The 18837-nt window shown below is 35.4% G+C and overlaps 13 protein-coding genes across 13 annotated transcripts; 7 read left to right on the top strand and 6 right to left on the bottom strand.

Annotated features, from left to right (window-relative positions):
- Positions 1 to 511: 511 nt before the first annotated feature.
- Positions 512 to 2105, bottom strand: ADE13 (adenylosuccinase). The gene has a single exon (XM_020223029.1). It carries the CDS (start codon positions 1970 to 1972, stop codon positions 524 to 526), a length of 1449 nt encoding a protein of 482 aa, XP_020077272.1. The 5' UTR covers positions 1973 to 2105; the 3' UTR covers positions 512 to 523.
- A 133-nt stretch (positions 2106 to 2238) lies between these two features.
- Positions 2239 to 2622, bottom strand: DAD3 (Dad3p; the record flags this gene model as incomplete). The annotated part of the gene is made up of 1 exon (XM_020218628.1): positions 2239 to 2622. The coding sequence occupies one exon, from the start codon at positions 2620 to 2622 to the stop codon at positions 2239 to 2241; it is 384 nt and encodes a 127-aa protein (XP_020077271.1).
- Positions 2623 to 2920: 298 nt separating this feature from the next.
- On the top strand, positions 2921 to 3771 carry HYPBUDRAFT_152796 (uncharacterized protein; the record flags this gene model as incomplete). Its single annotated transcript, XM_020221203.1, has 1 exon — positions 2921 to 3771. A coding segment is annotated over exon 1 (599 nt), but the record flags the coding sequence as incomplete, so codon positions are not given.
- A 184-nt stretch (positions 3772 to 3955) lies between these two features.
- Positions 3956 to 5114, top strand: ARC40 (Arc40p; the record flags this gene model as incomplete). Its single annotated transcript, XM_020219677.1, has 1 exon — positions 3956 to 5114. One exon carries the CDS (start codon positions 3956 to 3958, stop codon positions 5093 to 5095), a length of 1140 nt encoding a protein of 379 aa, XP_020077269.1. The 3' UTR covers positions 5096 to 5114.
- A 1228-nt stretch (positions 5115 to 6342) lies between these two features.
- Positions 6343 to 8325, top strand: HYPBUDRAFT_108449 (uncharacterized protein; the record flags this gene model as incomplete). Its single annotated transcript, XM_020218634.1, has 2 exons — positions 6343 to 7231; positions 7310 to 8325. 2 exons carry the CDS (start codon positions 6343 to 6345, stop codon positions 8323 to 8325), a joined length of 1905 nt encoding a protein of 634 aa, XP_020077268.1.
- Positions 8326 to 8332: 7 nt separating this feature from the next.
- Positions 8333 to 8880, bottom strand: HYPBUDRAFT_166611 (uncharacterized protein; the record flags this gene model as incomplete). Its single annotated transcript, XM_020222742.1, has 1 exon — positions 8333 to 8880. One exon carries the CDS (start codon positions 8878 to 8880, stop codon positions 8410 to 8412), a length of 471 nt encoding a protein of 156 aa, XP_020077267.1. The 3' UTR covers positions 8333 to 8409.
- An 834-nt stretch (positions 8881 to 9714) lies between these two features.
- On the bottom strand, positions 9715 to 11892 carry ZCF19 (Zcf19p; the record flags this gene model as incomplete). Its single annotated transcript, XM_020223878.1, has 1 exon — positions 9715 to 11892. A coding segment is annotated over one exon (2178 nt), but the record flags the coding sequence as incomplete, so codon positions are not given.
- A 411-nt stretch (positions 11893 to 12303) lies between these two features.
- On the bottom strand, positions 12304 to 13464 carry HYPBUDRAFT_107022 (uncharacterized protein; the record flags this gene model as incomplete). Its single annotated transcript, XM_020218519.1, has 1 exon — positions 12304 to 13464. One exon carries the CDS (start codon positions 13462 to 13464, stop codon positions 12304 to 12306), a length of 1161 nt encoding a protein of 386 aa, XP_020077265.1.
- Positions 13465 to 13722: 258 nt separating this feature from the next.
- FGR50 (Fgr50p) lies at positions 13723 to 15067 on the bottom strand. The gene has a single exon (XM_020221202.1). It carries the CDS (start codon positions 14674 to 14676, stop codon positions 13756 to 13758), a length of 921 nt encoding a protein of 306 aa, XP_020077264.1. The 5' UTR covers positions 14677 to 15067; the 3' UTR covers positions 13723 to 13755.
- HYPBUDRAFT_203119 (uncharacterized protein) lies at positions 14667 to 15394 on the top strand. The gene has a single exon (XM_020223028.1). It carries the CDS (start codon positions 14828 to 14830, stop codon positions 15197 to 15199), a length of 372 nt encoding a protein of 123 aa, XP_020077263.1. The 5' UTR covers positions 14667 to 14827; the 3' UTR covers positions 15200 to 15394.
- A 34-nt stretch (positions 15395 to 15428) lies between these two features.
- Positions 15429 to 17090, top strand: PGI1 (glucose-6-phosphate isomerase; the record flags this gene model as incomplete). The annotated part of the gene is made up of 1 exon (XM_020218528.1): positions 15429 to 17090. The coding sequence occupies one exon, from the start codon at positions 15429 to 15431 to the stop codon at positions 17088 to 17090; it is 1662 nt and encodes a 553-aa protein (XP_020077262.1).
- A 270-nt stretch (positions 17091 to 17360) lies between these two features.
- On the top strand, positions 17361 to 17962 carry HYPBUDRAFT_152792 (uncharacterized protein). The gene has a single exon (XM_020221201.1). It carries the CDS (start codon positions 17415 to 17417, stop codon positions 17799 to 17801), a length of 387 nt encoding a protein of 128 aa, XP_020077261.1. The 5' UTR covers positions 17361 to 17414; the 3' UTR covers positions 17802 to 17962.
- Positions 17963 to 18292: 330 nt separating this feature from the next.
- Positions 18293 to 18760, top strand: ARC15 (Arc15p; the record flags this gene model as incomplete). The annotated part of the gene is made up of 1 exon (XM_020222245.1): positions 18293 to 18760. The coding sequence occupies one exon, from the start codon at positions 18293 to 18295 to the stop codon at positions 18758 to 18760; it is 468 nt and encodes a 155-aa protein (XP_020077260.1).
- Positions 18761 to 18837: the final 77 nt, after the last annotated feature.

Genomic DNA, 18837 nt, shown 5'->3' with positions numbered 1-18837 from the left:
CTCCTTCTTCAAATAGTTCTGCCACTTCGGTTCATTCCATCGAAAGATTGCCGGACCCCAAAACCAATCCCAATTCAAATAATTCAATGCTTCCTCCTTTTAAGTCAATTTTAAATTATATTCAAAATGACCAAACTGACCAATATGTTCAAAAATGATTAATAGTCATTAATTTATGCGGTTTGCTGTACTGCAAAGGCAGAAATAATATCTACATATAAGTGATCTACGCTATTAATCGATTATTTATTCTCTAAAATTCATGAAAAGCTTTAATGACAACTCCACTTAATGATTACCCCTTTAATGAAACTTGTTGATGTTTTTTTTTTTTTTTCTGTTTTCCATTTTCATATTTTTATACTTCAACATTTCTATGTAGATTATTCTTTTGCTAGTACAGCTATTTCAATTCTTGATATTTCATTCTTTTTCAATTAATATTTTATAAGTGCTTACAATATATTTCATTCTTTAATCAATTTGTTATTTTTTTTGTTATTATTTAGTTTTTATACATATTTTAAACATTTAATGAAACAGATTCATTATGGATTTGATTTTTAAATGGTTCTAAAGCTTTAGCAACATCATTTTGAACAAATTTTTCAGTTTGTTGTGGAGCTCTACCAACAAAAGTAGAAGGATCTAATAATTTATCCAAATCATTCCAAATTGGCTCAAAATATTTAGTATTTCTAACTCTTTCAATTAAATCATTGTCACCACCTTCTTGTTTAACAACTGCACTTGCTTGATGAGATAAAACTCTAATTTCTTCGTGGCAATCTTGTCTTGAAGCACCTTTTTCAACCATTGCCATAATGATATTTTCAGTAGCCATAAATGGTAATTCAGACATAATTCTTCTTTCAATAACTTTTGGATAAACAACTAATCCACTAGTAATATTAGTTAAAGTTGATAATAAAATGTCAGCAGTTAAAAAGGCAGAAGGAATTGAAATTCTTCTAATTGCAGAATCATCTAAAGTTCTTTCAAACCATTGAACTGAGGCAGTTTGAATAGCATCGTTTAATAAACCACCCAAATGTCTTGATAAAGAACAAACTCTTTCACATCTCATTGGATTTCTTTTATAAGCCATGGCAGATGAACCAATTTGAGATTTTTCAAAAGGTTCTTCGATTTCCTTTAAATTAGCTAATAATCTAATATCAGTAGCAAATTTATGACAAGTAGCACCTAATGATGCTAAAGGACTTAAAACATCAATATCAATTTTTCTTGAATAAGTTTGACCGGTAACTGGATAAACGTGTTCAAATCCTAATAATTTAACTACGGTTTCATCTAATAATTCAACTTTATCGTGATCACCATGGAATAAAGATAAGAAAGAAGCTTGAGTACCAGTAGTACCTTTAACCCCTCTTAAGCCAATATCATTTCTAGCCCTAACCATATTTCTTAAATCCCATAATAATTCTTGAATCCATAAAGTAGCTCTTTTACCAACGGTAGTTAATTGAGCTGGTTGAAAATGAGTCCAACCTAAAACTGGTAAATCTTTATATTCTAAAGCGAATTTTGATAATCTATCAATAACGTTAACTAATTTTGGAATAATAACATCATAAGCATCTCTTAAGAAAATCAAATCTGCATTATCAGTAACGAAACATGAAGTCGCACCTAAATGAATAATACCAGCAGCATCTGGACAAGTTTTACCAAAAGTATGAACATGTGCCATAACATCATGTCTAACTATAGCTTCTTCTTTGGTAGCAGCAGCAATTTCTTCATCAGTAATTTCCAAATGATTTTTCATTTGTTCAATTGCTGAATCACTGATAACATTTAAACCAACTTCTTTTTCAGCAATTGCTAAATTATACCATAATTTTCTCCAAGTTGAAAATCTATTTCTTAATGAAAAAATTTTTGACATTTCTTCAGATGCATATCTTGAAGATAATGGGGTAGAGTATTTATCATTAGCAGACATCTTGATTACTATATTTACACTTACTTAAGAGAAATCAACTCCGAAAAACTGAAAATTCAACGTTATTTATATATTCAATTTCAAAATCTCCCAATTCTGGGGGCAGCCCATGCTCATTTCCTGATATTTTGACTCTGCACCCATCTCATTAAGGTAAACACCGGTACATCACAACCCCGGTACAAACCGGTACACCATTCAAAGTACACCTACAGAGACCGTGACTGAAATTCTATTCGACTATGATACATGATACAGGTGACGGATCACGACTCTTCATCGCTAGGGTACTCTTGAGACTCGTCTTGCGCTTGGCCGCTTGTGTTAATTAAATCTTCATTCAACACCTGTTTCTCTTCCGCTCCTTGTAAGAAGAGGGAATACACTGCACCTTTGAAAAGAGTGTAAACGAGTCCTATCTTCAACTCAAGGCCCCTCAAGGTTTCGGCCAACTCAGTGGCAGACCCGTCTATTTGGTCTAGCGAATTCTCCGAAGTAGTCTTCACATTGGTGTGATTGAGTTTTCGTATCTCGTCCGATAACGTGTTTAGCTTGACCGCCAACAATTGGTACTGCGCAAGAATCTGGGCCTCCAAAGGCAGGAGCAGCGGGTCCTTCGAGTAGTCCGCCGTTAATATATCCTTGGCCATCCTGGTGTTAACCGACTGGAAAAGCTTATTGAAGCGGTTCTGTTGGTTGTTTATCTTCTCGGTTGGGCCAAAACGTATTGGTACGAACACGTAGAAATCGAGGATCAGGAAGTTACAAAACCCGTGCACCAAACGTTATAAGCCATTCTCCTACATATAAAGTATAAGAATAGAGAAGATGAAATTTGAAAAAAAGACTGACAAAGCAATCCGAGTGCAAGTTTTTGATATATTAAGAGTTCATTTGGGTAATTAGAAACCAATTGGGGGTCAGAAGATATCAAATTGATAGTAGAAAGGGGAAGAACACTTAGTTGAACCATGTCTGCACCAGCTACTGCCAATAGTACGTCATCGGCTACTACACCATCAGTTACACCAAATTCAGGTAACGAAGCCAAAGCTCAATCCAATGGAGTTACTAATGTTACTGTTGATCCTAAGGATCGTAAGAAGAAGTTAATTCGTAAGCAAGGAGGAACCAATCCAATCAAATATCAATTATGGTTGGCAGGACATGCCAGTGCCATTGTGTTTGGGTCGATTAGTTTTGTCTTTCAAATTTTATGGTTACCAAATAAATTCTACATCAACTCAATTGCTTATAGATTATCGTTGTTAGGATCAATTACTGCATTGACTGCAACTTTATCTCATAAATTTGGTTTAAGTTACTTACCTCCTCACTCAACTTTGGTTGCTCAGCAAAACTTCCAATATCTTGTTTTAGCCGTTGCTTGGATCTTTACTTTTAAATCAATATTCAAAATTATTCCTTATTACTTAATTGCAGTCTTACAATTATCCAATCATAAAAAAATCGATGCGGTTTTGAAACAAGCTCCATTTTTAGCTTCCATCATTGCATATGATGAATTGTTCTTAATTGGTTATTTATTAATTAGAACTGTTTTCTTTAGAAATACTTCTGGTTATCAATTACTTTTATTCCTTTTCTTTTACTGGTTGAGAATCTTGTACAACAAGGAAACAACCACCTTGTTCAAAGCAATCATTGAAAGATTGGATGGTAAAGTGGCTCCAATTGAAAATGAAAAAGTTCAACACATATGGGGTAAAATCAAATTGTTCTTAGACGATAAACAACATTCTAATGAATACTAATCCTCCCATATCTTTTGATATTCCACTTGTTCTGTTAGTATATATACTTTCTGTTTTATTAGTGAATGAAATCCGTACATTTTTCCTTTTTTGCTGTATATTAAATTTTCTGTAGAAAAAAGGGTCATAGTTAACACTCAGTCTTGTTTTCTTCAATTGAACCATATTCCAGTAGAGTTGACTCCTGAAATAACACATCAATTGAACCATGTCTTCTCCAATCGTCTACCAATTAGGCCACGAGCCTTTGAAAGATCATTGTTTTTCGCCAAACCGTGATATCTTAGCAATCACCAAAAACAGCACCGTTGAAATTTATAAAACCGGAACCGCCAAACCCCAATTGATTGCAGTTTTAAAAGAACACGATAAAACGGTTACTTCTGTTGATATTTCTCCAGATGGATCTAAAATCCTTACTTGTTCTCAAGATCGTAATGCGTTAGTCTGGGAATGGAATCAACAAGTCCAAGAATATAAACCAACTTTGGTATTATTGAGAATTAGCCGTGCTGCTACTTTCTGTAGATGGTCACCATTGGGTAATAAATTTGCTGTTGGATCGAGTGATCGTATCATTGCAGTTTGTTACTATGAAGAAGAAAATGATTGGTGGGTTTCAAAACATTTAAAGAAACCTTTAAAATCAACAATTACTAGTTTGAGTTGGCACCCAAATAATGTATTATTAGCAAGTGGTTCAACCGACGGTCATGTTCGTGTGTTCTCTGCTTACATTAAAGGATTAGATTCGAAACCAGAACCTTCCGTTTGGGGTTCTAAATTACCGTTCCAAACTTTAGTTGGTGATTTCACTAATGAAACCGGTGCTTGGATTCATGATGTTGATTTTAGTGATGACGGTAATTCGTTAGCTTATGTTAGCCATGATTCTTCTATTGGTATTGTTTACCCTGAAGGTGAGGGTTTGGCACCAAGAGCAATTATTAATGTCAAGACTAATTATTTACCATTTAAATCTTTAGTTTATTTGAATAACAATACTATTGTTGCTGGTGGTCATAATTGTAACTTGATTGTCTTTCAAGGTAACGAAAATGGTTGGAAAGAAGCTTATCACGTTGAAAAACAAAAAGATTTAATTAAAGACGTTCCAATCCCTGGTGGTGAAGAAGAAGATGAAGAAGAAATCTCTTCTCATGATGCTTTAAACATGTTTAAACAAATGGATTTGAAAGGCCGTGTAAATAAACCTGGTAAAGCCACTGGTTCTGGTAAAGTTTTATCAACTATTCATCAAAATACCATTGCTAACGTAAGATTATACCATGGTAATCAAGTTAGTACCGCTGGTATTGATGGTAAAGTTGTGATCTTCTCTATTTAAACTTGATAAATACATCTACATTATAATTTATTCGTAATCATGTATTAAAATCATTATAAACCATTAAACACTATTATTTGTTAGTATTCTAAATCAATCGCTAAATGAACATTTCATTCAACTAATTAGTTATTAATCAGTTATTGAGCTTTGGTATAAGGTTATCTTCAGAATATTTGGTTCAGAAGCAGAACTGAAAAAAAAAGGTTTTTCATCACAATAACTAATCGGTGAATGAATCTTATTCGTAAAAGTAAAAAAAACATACTCATCAAAATCCGATCTTGTCCCAATTAACCGAAACAATTCTCCAAAATCTAAAACTTGCAGTTAGTATTTCATGTTTTCAATAAGAGAGAAACAAAGATCTTTAGCAAGGTATTCATGCTCATTCATAAATGAATGAGTAAAGGTCAGATGGTGATGCATGTTGTTTATCCATGGCTCAGGATTCACCGGACAGAATGTTGTGAGAACGATCATCATAAAAAAGTTTCAAAAATACACTTGCAATAAAATCCTTCAGTTGCTTAAGCACATACTCTTTCCGCAAATTAGAACATATTCATCCTGATAATATGAACAGTCTATTAAACAGTCTATGAGACAGTCTATGAAACAGCTAGTAATGAAAAATTTTCAGTTGGAATCTTTTTTTTTTTATAGTTACAATGAGACTTTTAGGTGTCGCCGGGTAACTACCCTCAAACACTTCCTTCGAGGGTTCGGGATACACACCGGTACACCAGCTGAATCACACACCGGTACACCAGATATTGTTCATAATCAATGATAATCGGCAAAGATGGCTCCACGATAGAAATATTCTTGCAAAAGATTATTAAATCTCGATTCTGATATCATGGGTAGTTATACTTACGCTGTACAATTAAAAATTCTCCGGGGCTTTAGAGGACCAGGTTATCTGAAAACGATTAGAGATCGATTTGACTGCAAAAACTAACCTCAGTGGTATGGGAAGCAAAGCACGAATTGTCAAATCTCAAATAGCAGCACTCTGCCAGTGTTGCAGCAGACAGTCCGACATGCCTCACTAGCTAGAGCTCGTGAGAGCTCGTCGTGGAAAGCTATTGGTTGTTGTTTTGAAAGCATCTCCGGTGAAACGTTGTGCACTCAGCCTGAATTGAAAAAAAAAAAATGATTAGCACAGAAGGATGACTTCAGAAGATTGCTTAAATCTAAATAAGTTTGGCTAGCAGATTAGCTATTGATTCTAACTAAAGAGTATGACATACCCAGCTGAGTTCAGATATCCTAACGGTGGGAACCAAGGACTGGAACAAACCCTGAGTCAATTCCACAATAAGGGCTTGAACATTAGCATCGATGAAGGTGACAATCGAGACATTAGAAATTCAAGAGATAAAGAGACTAATGAAGGTGATCAAGCTTCTGGAGCCCTGATTCCAAAGTCTCTTCTGTGGTCGGTGATTAATGGAGGTAAGCATCCGAATCATGTACCACAGACTCCGGGGACAGTGCCAGACTCAAATGGTAAAAGCCCCAGGACCGTATCAGATACGGCCAACTCAGCTCGTTCAGGTAGAGCCCATTCGACTCGATCAGGGTCAGATGACTATTATGATTTGGAAGCTGCAGCAGCATTAGACCATTCTCGTCGTTTTTCAGCCGGTGATATATTTCGAGGCCCATATAAAGCAAATTCATCACTGCAAAGACCATTTTTTCAAAGATTTCTTAATAACAAGTATAGTGTGACCAATCCAAATTCCCCTTTTGATTTACACCATCATCCAAACACTAGCTTTCTTGACACATCTAGTGTTTGTTCAATTGACATTGAAGAACAACAAAGAAGATTGGCTCATATCAATAGTTTGAGACCACAAAAATTGATCGGTAATTATAAAAGCTTAGCTAATTGGATGGTTTCTTATCGTAATGATGTTAAATCAATTAAAAATAAAAAATTAAGAAAATTTTACGAAGATCAAAATCATTTAATCGAAAGATTTACTGAAATTGATAATTTTCTAGATGCTGGTAAAATTCATTATAATATGCTTAGTACTTATGGAAATCTTCAACAAAGAGGATTTGACATTTTAGATCCTCATGATGAGACACCAGAAAATAATCAAAATATCCCTAATGGTAATCAATATTTCGCTAATGAAGAAACTCCGTTAAATCTAGATTTAGATAATACAAAATACCAATCTTTAAATTTAGAACCAAACGATGAAAGTTATAATACTCATAATTCTAAAAAATCAAGGTTCCATGATTTACCAGGAAATATTACCGAAGGAGCAAAATTCTTAGGATATGATGAAAAAACTGACCAAAATGATGTTTATATCGCTATATTGGTTAATTTCTTCATTAATTTTATTCTATTAATTGGTAAGTTTATTGTTTCTATCTTGACCAATTCCATGTCAGTTGTTGCTTCATTAGTTGATTCCATATTAGATTTCTTATCAACTTTTATAATCTTTTTCGCTAATAGACTATCGACAGCTCAAAATGCAAAATCTCAACATGCTTACCCAGTTGGGAGATCTCGTTTAGAACCATTAGGTGTTTTGATCTTCTCGATAATCATTATATTAGCATTTTTCCAAGTTGGTCAAGAATCGTTTAAAAGATTGTTTTTAAGTGATGCTGTTGATCGTAATGCAGTTAAAATAGGCTGGGATGCAGTTCTAATCATGACCATTACAATTATCAGTAAAATCTGTTGTTGGGTTTGGTGTTCTAGTAGTAAATCAAGTTCTGTTCAAGCTTTGGCTCAGGATGCAATGACGGATATTATTTTCAATATAGTTTCATTGTTAATGCCTAGTATTGGTTTTATTTTCAATATTTGGTGGTTAGATCCTTTAGGTGCCTTGTTATTATCTATTTATATTATTGCATCGTGGTCAGCCACTGCTTATGAACATATTGATAATTTAACAGGTGCAGTTGCTGATCCCCTAGATTATCAAGTTATATTATATTTAGCATATAGATTTGCTGAGTCAATTAAACAAATTACTGCATTAAAAGTCTATCATGTTGGTGATAACGTTAATGTTGAAATTGATGTTATATTCAATTACGAAGATTTAGATTTAAACTTAAAAGATTGCCATGACATTGCTGAAGCATTACAATATTCCATTGAAACATTACCAATGGTGGAAAGAGCATTTGTTCACATAGAATACATGGAAGGTAATTTTAAGGGCCATCTACAATAAGTAATTTCTTGTTTCTGATATAAAAAATCAATTAATATAAAACATGAATAGTTATTCAAATTAATACACAAGTTGTAGCTATTATTATAATAATGCAACTGCAACTGCACCAACGAGTGCACCAACTGGTGCAACATAAGCATCAGCTCCAGCTTTAGAAGAAGACCCGGAGTTAGAAGAAGATCCTGAAGATGAGGATTTGGAATGATCTTTGCCAAAATTCAGTACTCGACTATGAGCCCTACTCGTGACATGACTATAATCACTATCGAGAGTACTCTTAACACCATCAGCAAAGGATTTAAAACGGTTTCCACTATGGGTATTATGCTCTAATTTTGATTTGAGCGAACTATCACCAACATGATCTGCCCTTGATTTAGCATTAGCATACCAGCTTTGAGATTTCGCATCAGAAACAGCAGTATTGATGCCACCCTTCACTTGAGAAACACCTTGCTCAACATCAGATTTAACATTATCGAAAGCATTGGCTTGAACTTTAATTGGTGCCAAAGCAAGTGAAAAAACGGTTAAAAAAATAGAAGTATGCATAATAGGTAACTTTAAAACAAAACAAAACCCCCTGAAAAACGATAACAAGATTCACTCAGTGACAAGAATTTTGTAAAGATGAAAATTTGAATATCTGTCGTCCTATAAGCAATAAGAAATATATTTATATTTCTCACTGTCCTTTTTTCTTTTGTTACGATTTTAAGCTATTTGCTAACAATATACAAAAGTTAAATAGAAGAGAGAATATTTTATTGTAATCATAGACTATAAACAATACCAACTGTAACTAAAAAAAGCATTATCATTCCTCCATCTTAGGAATATTCCTATGTATTTCGCATCCAGGGCCAATTCTATGTTATTTTTTGTTCAATGTGCATGCGCACTGCCAGCCAGCCCTCACATACTATCTATCTGAGCCTCTAACCGGAGACTATTCTACTGGTACAAACTTAGTTTTGGCATGACACTTAAGTCTGGTCTTCAATCTAGTTCGAGGGAGAAAGTTGAGGGCACAGTGCGGTCAGTTGAAGATTGTATCTGTGCTATAAATGAATGGGTATCAAACTAAACTCGTGTGAGAGTTATTCAGAATGGCTGTGAACTTGGACCTTGATCCATATTTCATGATGCTAGCATTGTTATAAGACAATTGTTGAGAAACAGTCTGTCATGAGCCATCAGGGTAACAGGGCCCTTTAAAACAATACGAGCAGCTGAATTATTTTTGAGTAACATTTCATAAGACCTCTTATGATTCCAGTAGCTTATTGTTTTTTTTTTTGCCATATTTTGGATTAAAGTAAGAGCAAATATATCCAGCAGTTATCCAATGAATTACCGGGGCTAAAGCTCATCTAACAAGCTAGCTAAACTCACTTTATATTTGATAAGAATGTCTTCTTCGTTAGCACCACCAATACGTCCAAATTTTTCTAACAAGAGTCGGACGTCATCTAGCATACTTTGCCAATTCTCTGAATTAATGTAAAAATTATCATCATGTTCAACATCCAATATTTTCATTAATGAGGATTCATTCATATGTTTCAACAACTTAACGAGAACCATAGCACTGAAGTAGAAGCAAAAATGGATCTGATCCGATAAATATGCAAAATATGAATCATTTTCAATTACATTAATGGACTTGACTAATAAGTAGGCATGTTGGATCATCTTGTAGATGGATTGTTCTTTACCTGCCTGGAGGATGTATTCAATATTATCTTGATCATAAAATTGAGTATTGGGTTTTAGTTTTATCGATGAAGATCGATAAGTGTAGGTATAATAAACCATTACCAGACAAAAATGATAACACAATTCGACAAACTGCAAAGCAGGCTGACTGAATAAATACTCCCATTGATCATACCAGATATTAATTTCTTCTTTCACTGAAGCAAAACTGGCTTCAATTTCGTCAGTAGTTCTCACTCCTCCGGAGTTCATATTAACTTGAATATAATTATAGGCCACCAATAGTATTTCAATTTCACTAACCATTCTTCCATCGAAATTGGTGGCACTAGGTAAACTCAAAGTGGCGGTACAATAATTAAGTCTGATTTCATCAACAACACACATTCTACCACTGAAAATACAATTAATCAAATGAACCAAAATCAAATGATTATAGATTCTTAAAATTGTCAACGTCTGATATTCATCACTATCAAGTTCATCGTATAATATGGTGAAAGGGGACAATATATCATCATGATCATCTTTTGCTGAATTAGCACTAGCAGACTCATTTCTTCTAAATAAAGAGCCATAAGTCAATTTGGTAATGAAGGTAGTCAATCCGATTCCTGAAAGATACCAAGGGTCTAAATTAACTTCAGATAAATCAAATTCTCCAATCAAATCATCATCATTTTTGTTTCCCGATATGACTGACAGTAACGATAGCAGATAAATAGATAATATAACTAGAGCTTGTAAAAATTCAATATCCCCACCATTTCTTTTAACTCCTTGAAATGAAGCATATTTTAATAAACTTTTATCAAGATCTATAACCAACTGTCTCATTAATAAACTATACGTTCTTCTTTTATCTTTCAATTCCGTTGAATTACCATTGGAAGGTGTTTCATTGAGCAGATATCTTAAAGATAGTACCAAACAAGTTGTTAAAAGGAATGAAGATTTAAATCGTATTCTTTCTATCAAAACTCCTGTTGGAATGCTCAGAGGAAATGAAACCCATCTACCATAATTACGACGAAAGTCATCGATCAAATCTATTGCCTCCATTACACTCAATATCCCCATACTAATAACGTCATCATTTGTATTAAAATAATTCCTTGTGGAAAGCAGTGGATTTAACGAGTTGAATAAACTCAAAATTGGGTAAGGTGTTAGATGAGTATTAGAATGGTTCTGGTTATGAATGAATGAAAAAGGACTCGTTTTTAAAGATGCCGACGCACATTTGAATGAGCCGGTTATATCTTCGAAATCGTCTCCTAATGGACCATTATCAATGATATCGTTCTTGGATGTAGGTTGAAATATCTGCGGTGAGGGAAACCTATAGGGATATTGGCGATTTTCTACCATATGAGAAGCAGATGCACTTACTGGAACCGGTGCATGAGGAGTACTGGGAACGGAAGATTTCTTCATTGAGCTTGCTGCTTCCAATAGCAACCTAGCATCATTACTGGATATTTCAGAATGTGATGGATTTGTTATATTTAAGCTAGAATTTGATCCAGCTTGGTTCAATCTTTTTAGAATTTCGTTAACACCATTGTAAATCATATCAAGTTTTGTATTATTCATCGACTCATTATTCCCGCTTCGCAACTCGCCTCCACTATCACTTGCCATAGAAGTGGTCGGGGTCATGCTAATACCAACATTTGCAAAAGCTGAATCAGGCTCGAATGAACATGGTTTATTAAGATACGAACATCTAACACAAACTCTTGAGTTATCATACTTGATACAACGAACTTTCTGTTTTCGACATGACTCACAGGCTTTCAATGTTCGAGTGGCTTGACCTGATCTTCTGTTATCACGGGAAGTCTCCACCTGTTTAGCTGACTGCAATCCAGTAGGTGTCTCCAAAAAATCTTTTGAATGGGCATTTGAGCTACCACCAGTTCTTCTCTTTTTAGAAACAGGATCTTTGTTTGATCCCTGTGAAGGTATCTTTGGCATTCTCAGTGTATATCAAATGAGCGATTCGTTTCTTTGTGACAACTTTCAAGGGTCCAAGCTTCTCCAGACTCACAATCGATAAAGAATGGTTTTACGGTTAATTTTTCAGCTGGGGAATGATTTATGCTTTTGTCTTGATTTTTCAATTTTCCGCCGAGGGATTCCGCAGGAGTTTTAAATTAAAAAACAAAAAAAAAAAAGGTGAAAAATAAAGGCGCGGTACGGAGGTCAGAAGTGGAAAATCCGGGGTAACGCTATCTATTCAGCTATTTACTCTTATATAAGTTTATAAGTTGTTTGACTCTTACCATCGGATTCCTTCATACATAGGTTCAATTCAATTATCTTGACCCCCCTATTTATGGTGAGATGATCAAAGTCAATGATACCTTTATATTCAATTATACCTTTTTTCAAGTTGTTATTATCTGTGATGACATAATTACCAGTGTAAATGACATTATAGTCTTTATCTAGATTATGCATGGTGGGATGCTTATGTTTCCTTAGCTTCTTTGAATCGTTTAACGGAACTTCGTGTACTCTTCCACTTCCTCTTTCGTGGGTTTTGGCTTGTGCCTCTGATGTATTTAGACGGTCTAATTTCAAACCGGCCGCCACTAATAAGTCACTAATGATCGTCGTGAAATTGATCAGTTTGATACTCCAATGGGGGCTGATGACGTAATTAGTTTTCCCTTCCGACTTATCCAATTCAATATCGAATCTTATTCCAGAAATGGTTGGATGCTTAGGTTCTACCCAAATATCAAAATTGGAGCTTTGATTTATATTGATGGGCAAGCCAAAGATCTCTCTTATTGATGATTGGATGGACGCGGTTTCAAGCACCTTATATTGAATATTGTCAGTTATCAAGAGCTTTAGGTAATTATCTTTATCTGAGATTTTTCCAGGTTCCGAGTTCAACTGGTTCATTTCGGTTTGGAGATATTCAAAGTACTCGGGATCAAAATAATAGATATGGTCAGGATACCTATACCTTGATACATATATCCAATTACAATTCAACCATATTGGCAAGAAGATTGACTTTGTGGTAATGTCACCTTCATTGCCCGATTCGACTTGATCCTTTAATTGGTCAATTTGCCAGAGCAAGTATCCTGCCATAGTCAAAGAGCTGGAGGTCACTATTAGCATCAAGATGGTCTTGAACGGTAGTCCATTATTGTTCTGGAACAGTTGACCTCCTGGAGTTATGAAGTTGGGATTATTTTGTATGGTATTTTTAACCAACTGCTGTCTCATTAGATAATCGTACTTCTGCTTTTCATACTCCGGATTATATCGGTGGGGACTCGATTGATATGGTCTATAATGTAGACTAGTATGTTTTTGGCTAGAGGGTTCATTACCCCACGATCCATAAAAGCAGCGAGAGTTTGCCACCACTCCACGATTTAACCGTGCCATTGGACCGCACCTGATCATTCTTCCTGAAAAATGTTTGTATTCAATGCTAAATGAAACCCGAAAAGTCTGAATCCACTAGTTGACCTTGGTTTTTAGGAAAACTTACGATATATTTTTATCCTGTAGTCAAAAAAAAACTACCTTTTGTTTTATTTTTTTTTTTTATTTTATTTTTTTTTTTTTTTAAACTCTTCGCACACCGTATATCAAGATCGCGGCTCAAGATAGTTGAAGATCTACAAATGTACTTGTTAAAACGATAAATCTTCTATAATACTAATGTTACAGGAATTACTCATCTTCCAAGTCCGCCCAATTGAATGACTTGTCTTCTAGTTTTTCAAACATTTGTTTGACTTCTTCTTGTAATTGTTGTTCATGAAGCGCTTTTTCAGCTAACTTCTTGCGGGCTTCTTCTCTTTGAAGCTCTTCCTTTCTTTGTCGAGGGGTCTGGTATCGAACTTTCGGTTCCCGCTTTGCGGGCGGTCTCTTCTCGTCACTAAGGGATGTACGTGACAATCTGGATGTTATGTCGTTGCGATTGTCTTTACCACCCAGACCAGACGAAGCAGGTTTCATACCCAATCTGGATGCAAATGATTGGGCTGCATCACTCATGGGTGGCAATGGCTCCTCCTCGTTCTCACCTCCTGCTTCTTTATCCTCTTCTTCTTCTTCACTTTCCCACTCGTCATCTTTCTGCTCCCTTTGCTTGTGTGGAATTTTTTTGGTCGAATGGGGTTTCCCCTGTTTGGAGTGGGAACCAGGATTGAGCCCCAATCTGGAGGCAAAGTCTTTCCCGGCCGGCGTCAACTCTGGTTTTTCACTTTCCTGCTTGTCCTCCTCCAATTCTTCATGTCCAGCAGTAGATGGGGGTGAGGGATAATGTTTGCCACTGGGGCCATTGGGAGCTGCAAAACGGTCTCTAATGTTTCTGTGTTTGGTAGCAGAATGCTTGTTATTGTGTTTATTGGAATATTTCTTATTGGAATGGGGGTTTTGTCTGGAATTGGTCTTTTCACTTGGTTCAGTTTCGTCATCTGCCCATTTACTGGCTAATGGTTTAGACGTTTTGCTAACCACTGGAGCATGCGAGTCCTTAGCATCGTCATCTGCCCATTTGCTGGCCAACGGCTTGGACTTCCTACTCACAACAACTTTAGAAGGAGATTCTGTTTCTTCCGATGCCCATTTAGAGGGAAGGGCCGACATTCTGTGAGCAAAACGCAAAAAAAAAAAAAAGGGTGCAAATACGTCCAATCAAAGCAATTGGCTATTGGCTGAAAAAGATTCTTTGGTTAATATGATGGCTTACTGCTAATCCTCTGCCGCGAGTATTGTATGGTTCTACCGTTAGTATTGAATGATATGCTGGACATTGGTCTTGTTTTTCCTTTCTACTAGGATTAAAAGTGCGGACTTTCTTTCCGCCCCCCCAAAAAAAACAAACCCGTGCAACTTTTTCGTTGTATTTATTTTGGTTCCATTTTTTTTTTTTTTTTTCATATTTTTCACTTTGAACATATTGCCAGCTCCGAAAACTACAAAAAGAGCCCTAAGAGCGGCATATAGATGTAAGGAGCACCCGGGAAGCAAGGGCCATTGGGCATTTAGGGCATTTTCCCAGCAATTGCCATGGTTAACTGGTGCTGGAACGGATCAACCGCGTAGTGGTGTGGTTAGCACGGTCAGGTGGTTGTTTCGTAGAGGAGTTTTTTTCTCGCACAAGTCTTGACCGACACATTATTGGACAAATTGCTAGTAAATTCCCTCCAGAACGTTTTTTTTCCCTTTGCAAGCTTATTAAGCTTACTCCGTTTGACTGAAATCCATCAGTTCGCAATTATTAACCTATATAAAATACCACAACTTCCTCACTAGCGAAAAAAAGGAAAAAATTGGATTTTTTAGTTTCTCTCCTTTTTTGTATATTGAACAATTTCATTAACTCCATTCTAATTACAATGGCTACTTACTCTGATTTTAAATTGACTACTGAGTTACCAAGCTACCAAGCTTTGGAAAAGCTTTACAAGCAATCTGGGAAAGACTTCAAAGTTGCTGAAGCTTTCCAAAAAGATCCAAAAAGATTTGAAAAATACTCAAAGACCTTTGCCAACTTTGACGATTCTAAAATTTTATTTGATTTTTCTAAGAATTTAATTGATGACGAAATTTTATCTCATTTGATTCAATTGGCTAAAGATGCTAAGGTTGAAGCTTTAAGAGATGAAATGTTTGCTGGTGCTCCCATTAACTCTACTGAAGGTAGAGCTGTTTACCACGTTGCTTTAAGAAATAGATCTTTGAAACCAATGAAGGTTGATGGTGAAGATACTGCTCCAGAAGTTGATTCTGTTTTACAACATATGAAGGAATTTTCAGATGAAGTTAGATCTGGTAAATGGACCGGTTACACCGGTAAAAGAATCACCGATGTTGTTAATATCGGTATTGGTGGTTCTGACTTGGGTCCAGTTATGGTCACTGAAGCTTTGAAAGCTTACTCTCAGCCAGGCTTAAACGTTCATTTTGTTTCAAACATTGATGGTACTCATTTAGCTGAAACTTTAAAACCATTAAACCCAGAATCCACTTTATTTTTAGTTGCTTCTAAAACTTTCACCACTGCTGAAACTACCACCAATGCTAACTCTGCTAAAAAATGGTTTTTAGATACTGCTAAAGATTCTGCCCATATTGCTAAACATTTTGCCGCTTTATCTACTAACGCTGAAGAAGTTTCTAAATTCGGTATTGATACTAAAAATATGTTTGGTTTCGAAAGTTGGGTTGGTGGTCGTTACTCCGTTTGGTCTGCCATTGGTCTTTCTGTTGCCATTTATATCGGGTTTGATAACTTTAACGACTTTTTAAAAGGTGCTGAAGCTTTAGATCAACATTTTGTTGAAACTCCTTTGGAAAATAATATTCCAGTTTTGGGTGCTTTATTATCTGTTTGGTATAATAATTTCCATGGTGCTCAAACTCACTTGGTTGCTCCATTTGATCAATACTTACATAGATTCCCAGCTTATTTACAACAATTATCAATGGAATCTAATGGTAAATCGGTCACTAGAGGTAATGCCTTTACTAATTATCAAACTGGTACCATCCTTTTCGGTGAACCTGCTACCAACGCTCAACATTCTTTCTTCCAATTGGTTCATCAAGGTACTAAATTAATCCCAGCTGATTTCATCTTGGCTGCTCAATCTCATAACCCAATCGAAAATAACTTACACCAAAGAATGTTGGCTTCTAATTTCTTTGCTCAAGCTGAAGCTTTAATGGTTGGTAAAGATGAAAAACAAGTTGAATCTGAAGGTGCTAAAGGTGGTTTGATTCCTCACAAAGTCTTCTCTGGTAACAGACCGACTACTTCCATCTTAGCCCAAAAAATCACCCCAGCTGCTTTAGGTGCTTTAATTGCCTACTACGAACATCTCACTTTTGTTGAAGGTGCTATCTGGAACATCAATTCTTTCGACCAATGGGGGGTTGAATTAGGTAAAGTCTTGGCCAAGGTTATCGGTAAAGAATTAGATACTACTGAAAAAGTCTCTACTCATGATGATTCCACCAAGGGTTTGATTAACCAATTCAAAGAATGGTCTTCTTAACTAACAACAGATTCATCTGATCGTTCAACGAAATTATGAAAACGTAAATGGATTTTAGTTTGTCTTTATTTAAATTTCTTCTTCTCAACAATCATATTGAATAAGCTGATTGGCCTTGTTTAATACTCTTGCTTTTATTATACGTCATTATAATCTTTAATTGAGTTTTGTAGTTTTTTCAATTTATGTGCAGTTCTCAGTAATGAGCTTTTTTTTTTTTGATTTTTCTGATTTTTAATTTTTTCTTTCAAACTCTTCGGTTTCGGTATTCTTCAATAGAAGTAATCCTGTCAGATAAGAGAAACTAGATCCAAGGAATCCACAATGTCTGACCCTATAGATCCACCAAGTGCCACCGAGCTTGAACAAGAAGAATTAGACCACCCAATGAGGGTTATAATAATCATTAATTCTCCTGACGTTCCAGATGCAGATATGGATGAAAGATTGTTGGATAACATTCAAAGCTTTGACGCTATGAATGCTTTCTTTGATAGCTTTGATGAGGCCATTGCCATTCCTAATGATGGCCATATCAAATATGAAGTAGGCAGTGATGGTCTTGTTGTTATAGTGGTTGACTCTCGTGATTTGAAATTGAAAGCCTTAGGATGGATAGACGATTATCTGGCAAAACTCACCAGCACCGCTGCCAGCACTAACGATGAAGGTGATGAAGATACTGAACCATCTAAAAAACAGAAGAAATAGATTCCCTACTGCTTCTGTATAAACACGTCTACGACTCCTATTAATGCATTTGTTCTTCGCTTAAATGACCAGTTTGTCCTTTAGTGAAGTTCACTTTACTTGAAAAGTGATCTCACTTGATTCATGTCTTTGTATATTAGTATTATATAATAAATGTCCGTACATTTTACTCCAGAGTTTACTTTCTTCTTTTTCTATTATTATTATTCTTGATTTATCTGATACCCGGCTCCTCGAGGGGACCCACATTTTCAGCCCGAGTCAATTCTCCTTGTTTTTCATACTCGTAGGAACCGTTCTATGTAGGAGACCTGTGATTCTTAAGCTGATTGCAGTAATTAATCACGGTGTACGGGCCTTGTGCTAAAAAAATATCTATAGAACAAATAATCAAAGATTCTTATGAACAACTATTCAACAATTCGAAGTAAGCTAGAAGGTTGAATTAATCAATTAAAACAAATAGTGTATTCGAGTAAACTCATTATATAATGGAAGATTGGAGAAGAATTGATATTGACGCTTTGGAACCAGAAAATCACTTATCTAAAGAAGATTTAATACCGGATTTGCCAGCCACCTCCTATGATCAAATAGCAGCCTTATCCAAACAAGTTAGATCATCATTATCACTGGGTCAATTCTTACAAGCATTGGTTTTGGTTTTGGACAATCCACCATATGTTGCTGACGAACAAACCAAAACTTTACACGCAGAGACCGTTTTCGAAGTCTTGATTTCCATTAGAAATAATCATAACGCTAATGACTTATCAAATTTCATAAAACAATTAGATAGTGATCAACAAGATACTTTGGTGAAATATTTATATAAAAACATGAGTACTCCATTTGGTGCCAAACAAGGTGGTTTGTTATTAGGTTGGTTTGAAAAAACTGTTGAAATTACTGGTTTGGGCCCAATTGCCCGTTTTATGACCGACAGAAGGACCGTTTGATTTAAATCACCTTCTTGTATATTATGAGTTTAAAAGAAATAAAAGATGTTATAAATGATTCAATAAATTAAACGTTC

The sequence above is a fragment of the Hyphopichia burtonii genome (genome assembly GCF_001661395.1).
Source record: "Hyphopichia burtonii NRRL Y-1933 unplaced genomic scaffold HYPBUscaffold_3, whole genome shotgun sequence".
Lineage (NCBI taxonomy): Eukaryota > Fungi > Ascomycota > Pichiomycetes > Serinales > Debaryomycetaceae > Hyphopichia > Hyphopichia burtonii.
The sequence above is the reverse complement of the archived record's forward strand: the minus strand, read 5'-3'. Positions and strand labels throughout refer to the sequence as shown.

What these genes read in the sequence shown, in the direction of transcription:
- ADE13 (XM_020223029.1), bottom strand. Translation starts at nt 1,972, where the DNA reads ATGTCTGCTAATGATAAATACTCTACCCCATTATCTTCAAGATATGCA.
- FGR50 (XM_020221202.1), bottom strand. Translation starts at nt 14,676, where the DNA reads ATGTCGGCCCTTCCCTCTAAATGGGCATCGGAAGAAACAGAATCTCCT.
- HYPBUDRAFT_203119 (XM_020223028.1), top strand. Translation starts at nt 14,828, where the DNA reads ATGATATGCTGGACATTGGTCTTGTTTTTCCTTTCTACTAGGATTAAA.
- HYPBUDRAFT_152792 (XM_020221201.1), top strand. Translation starts at nt 17,415, where the DNA reads ATGTCTGACCCTATAGATCCACCAAGTGCCACCGAGCTTGAACAAGAA.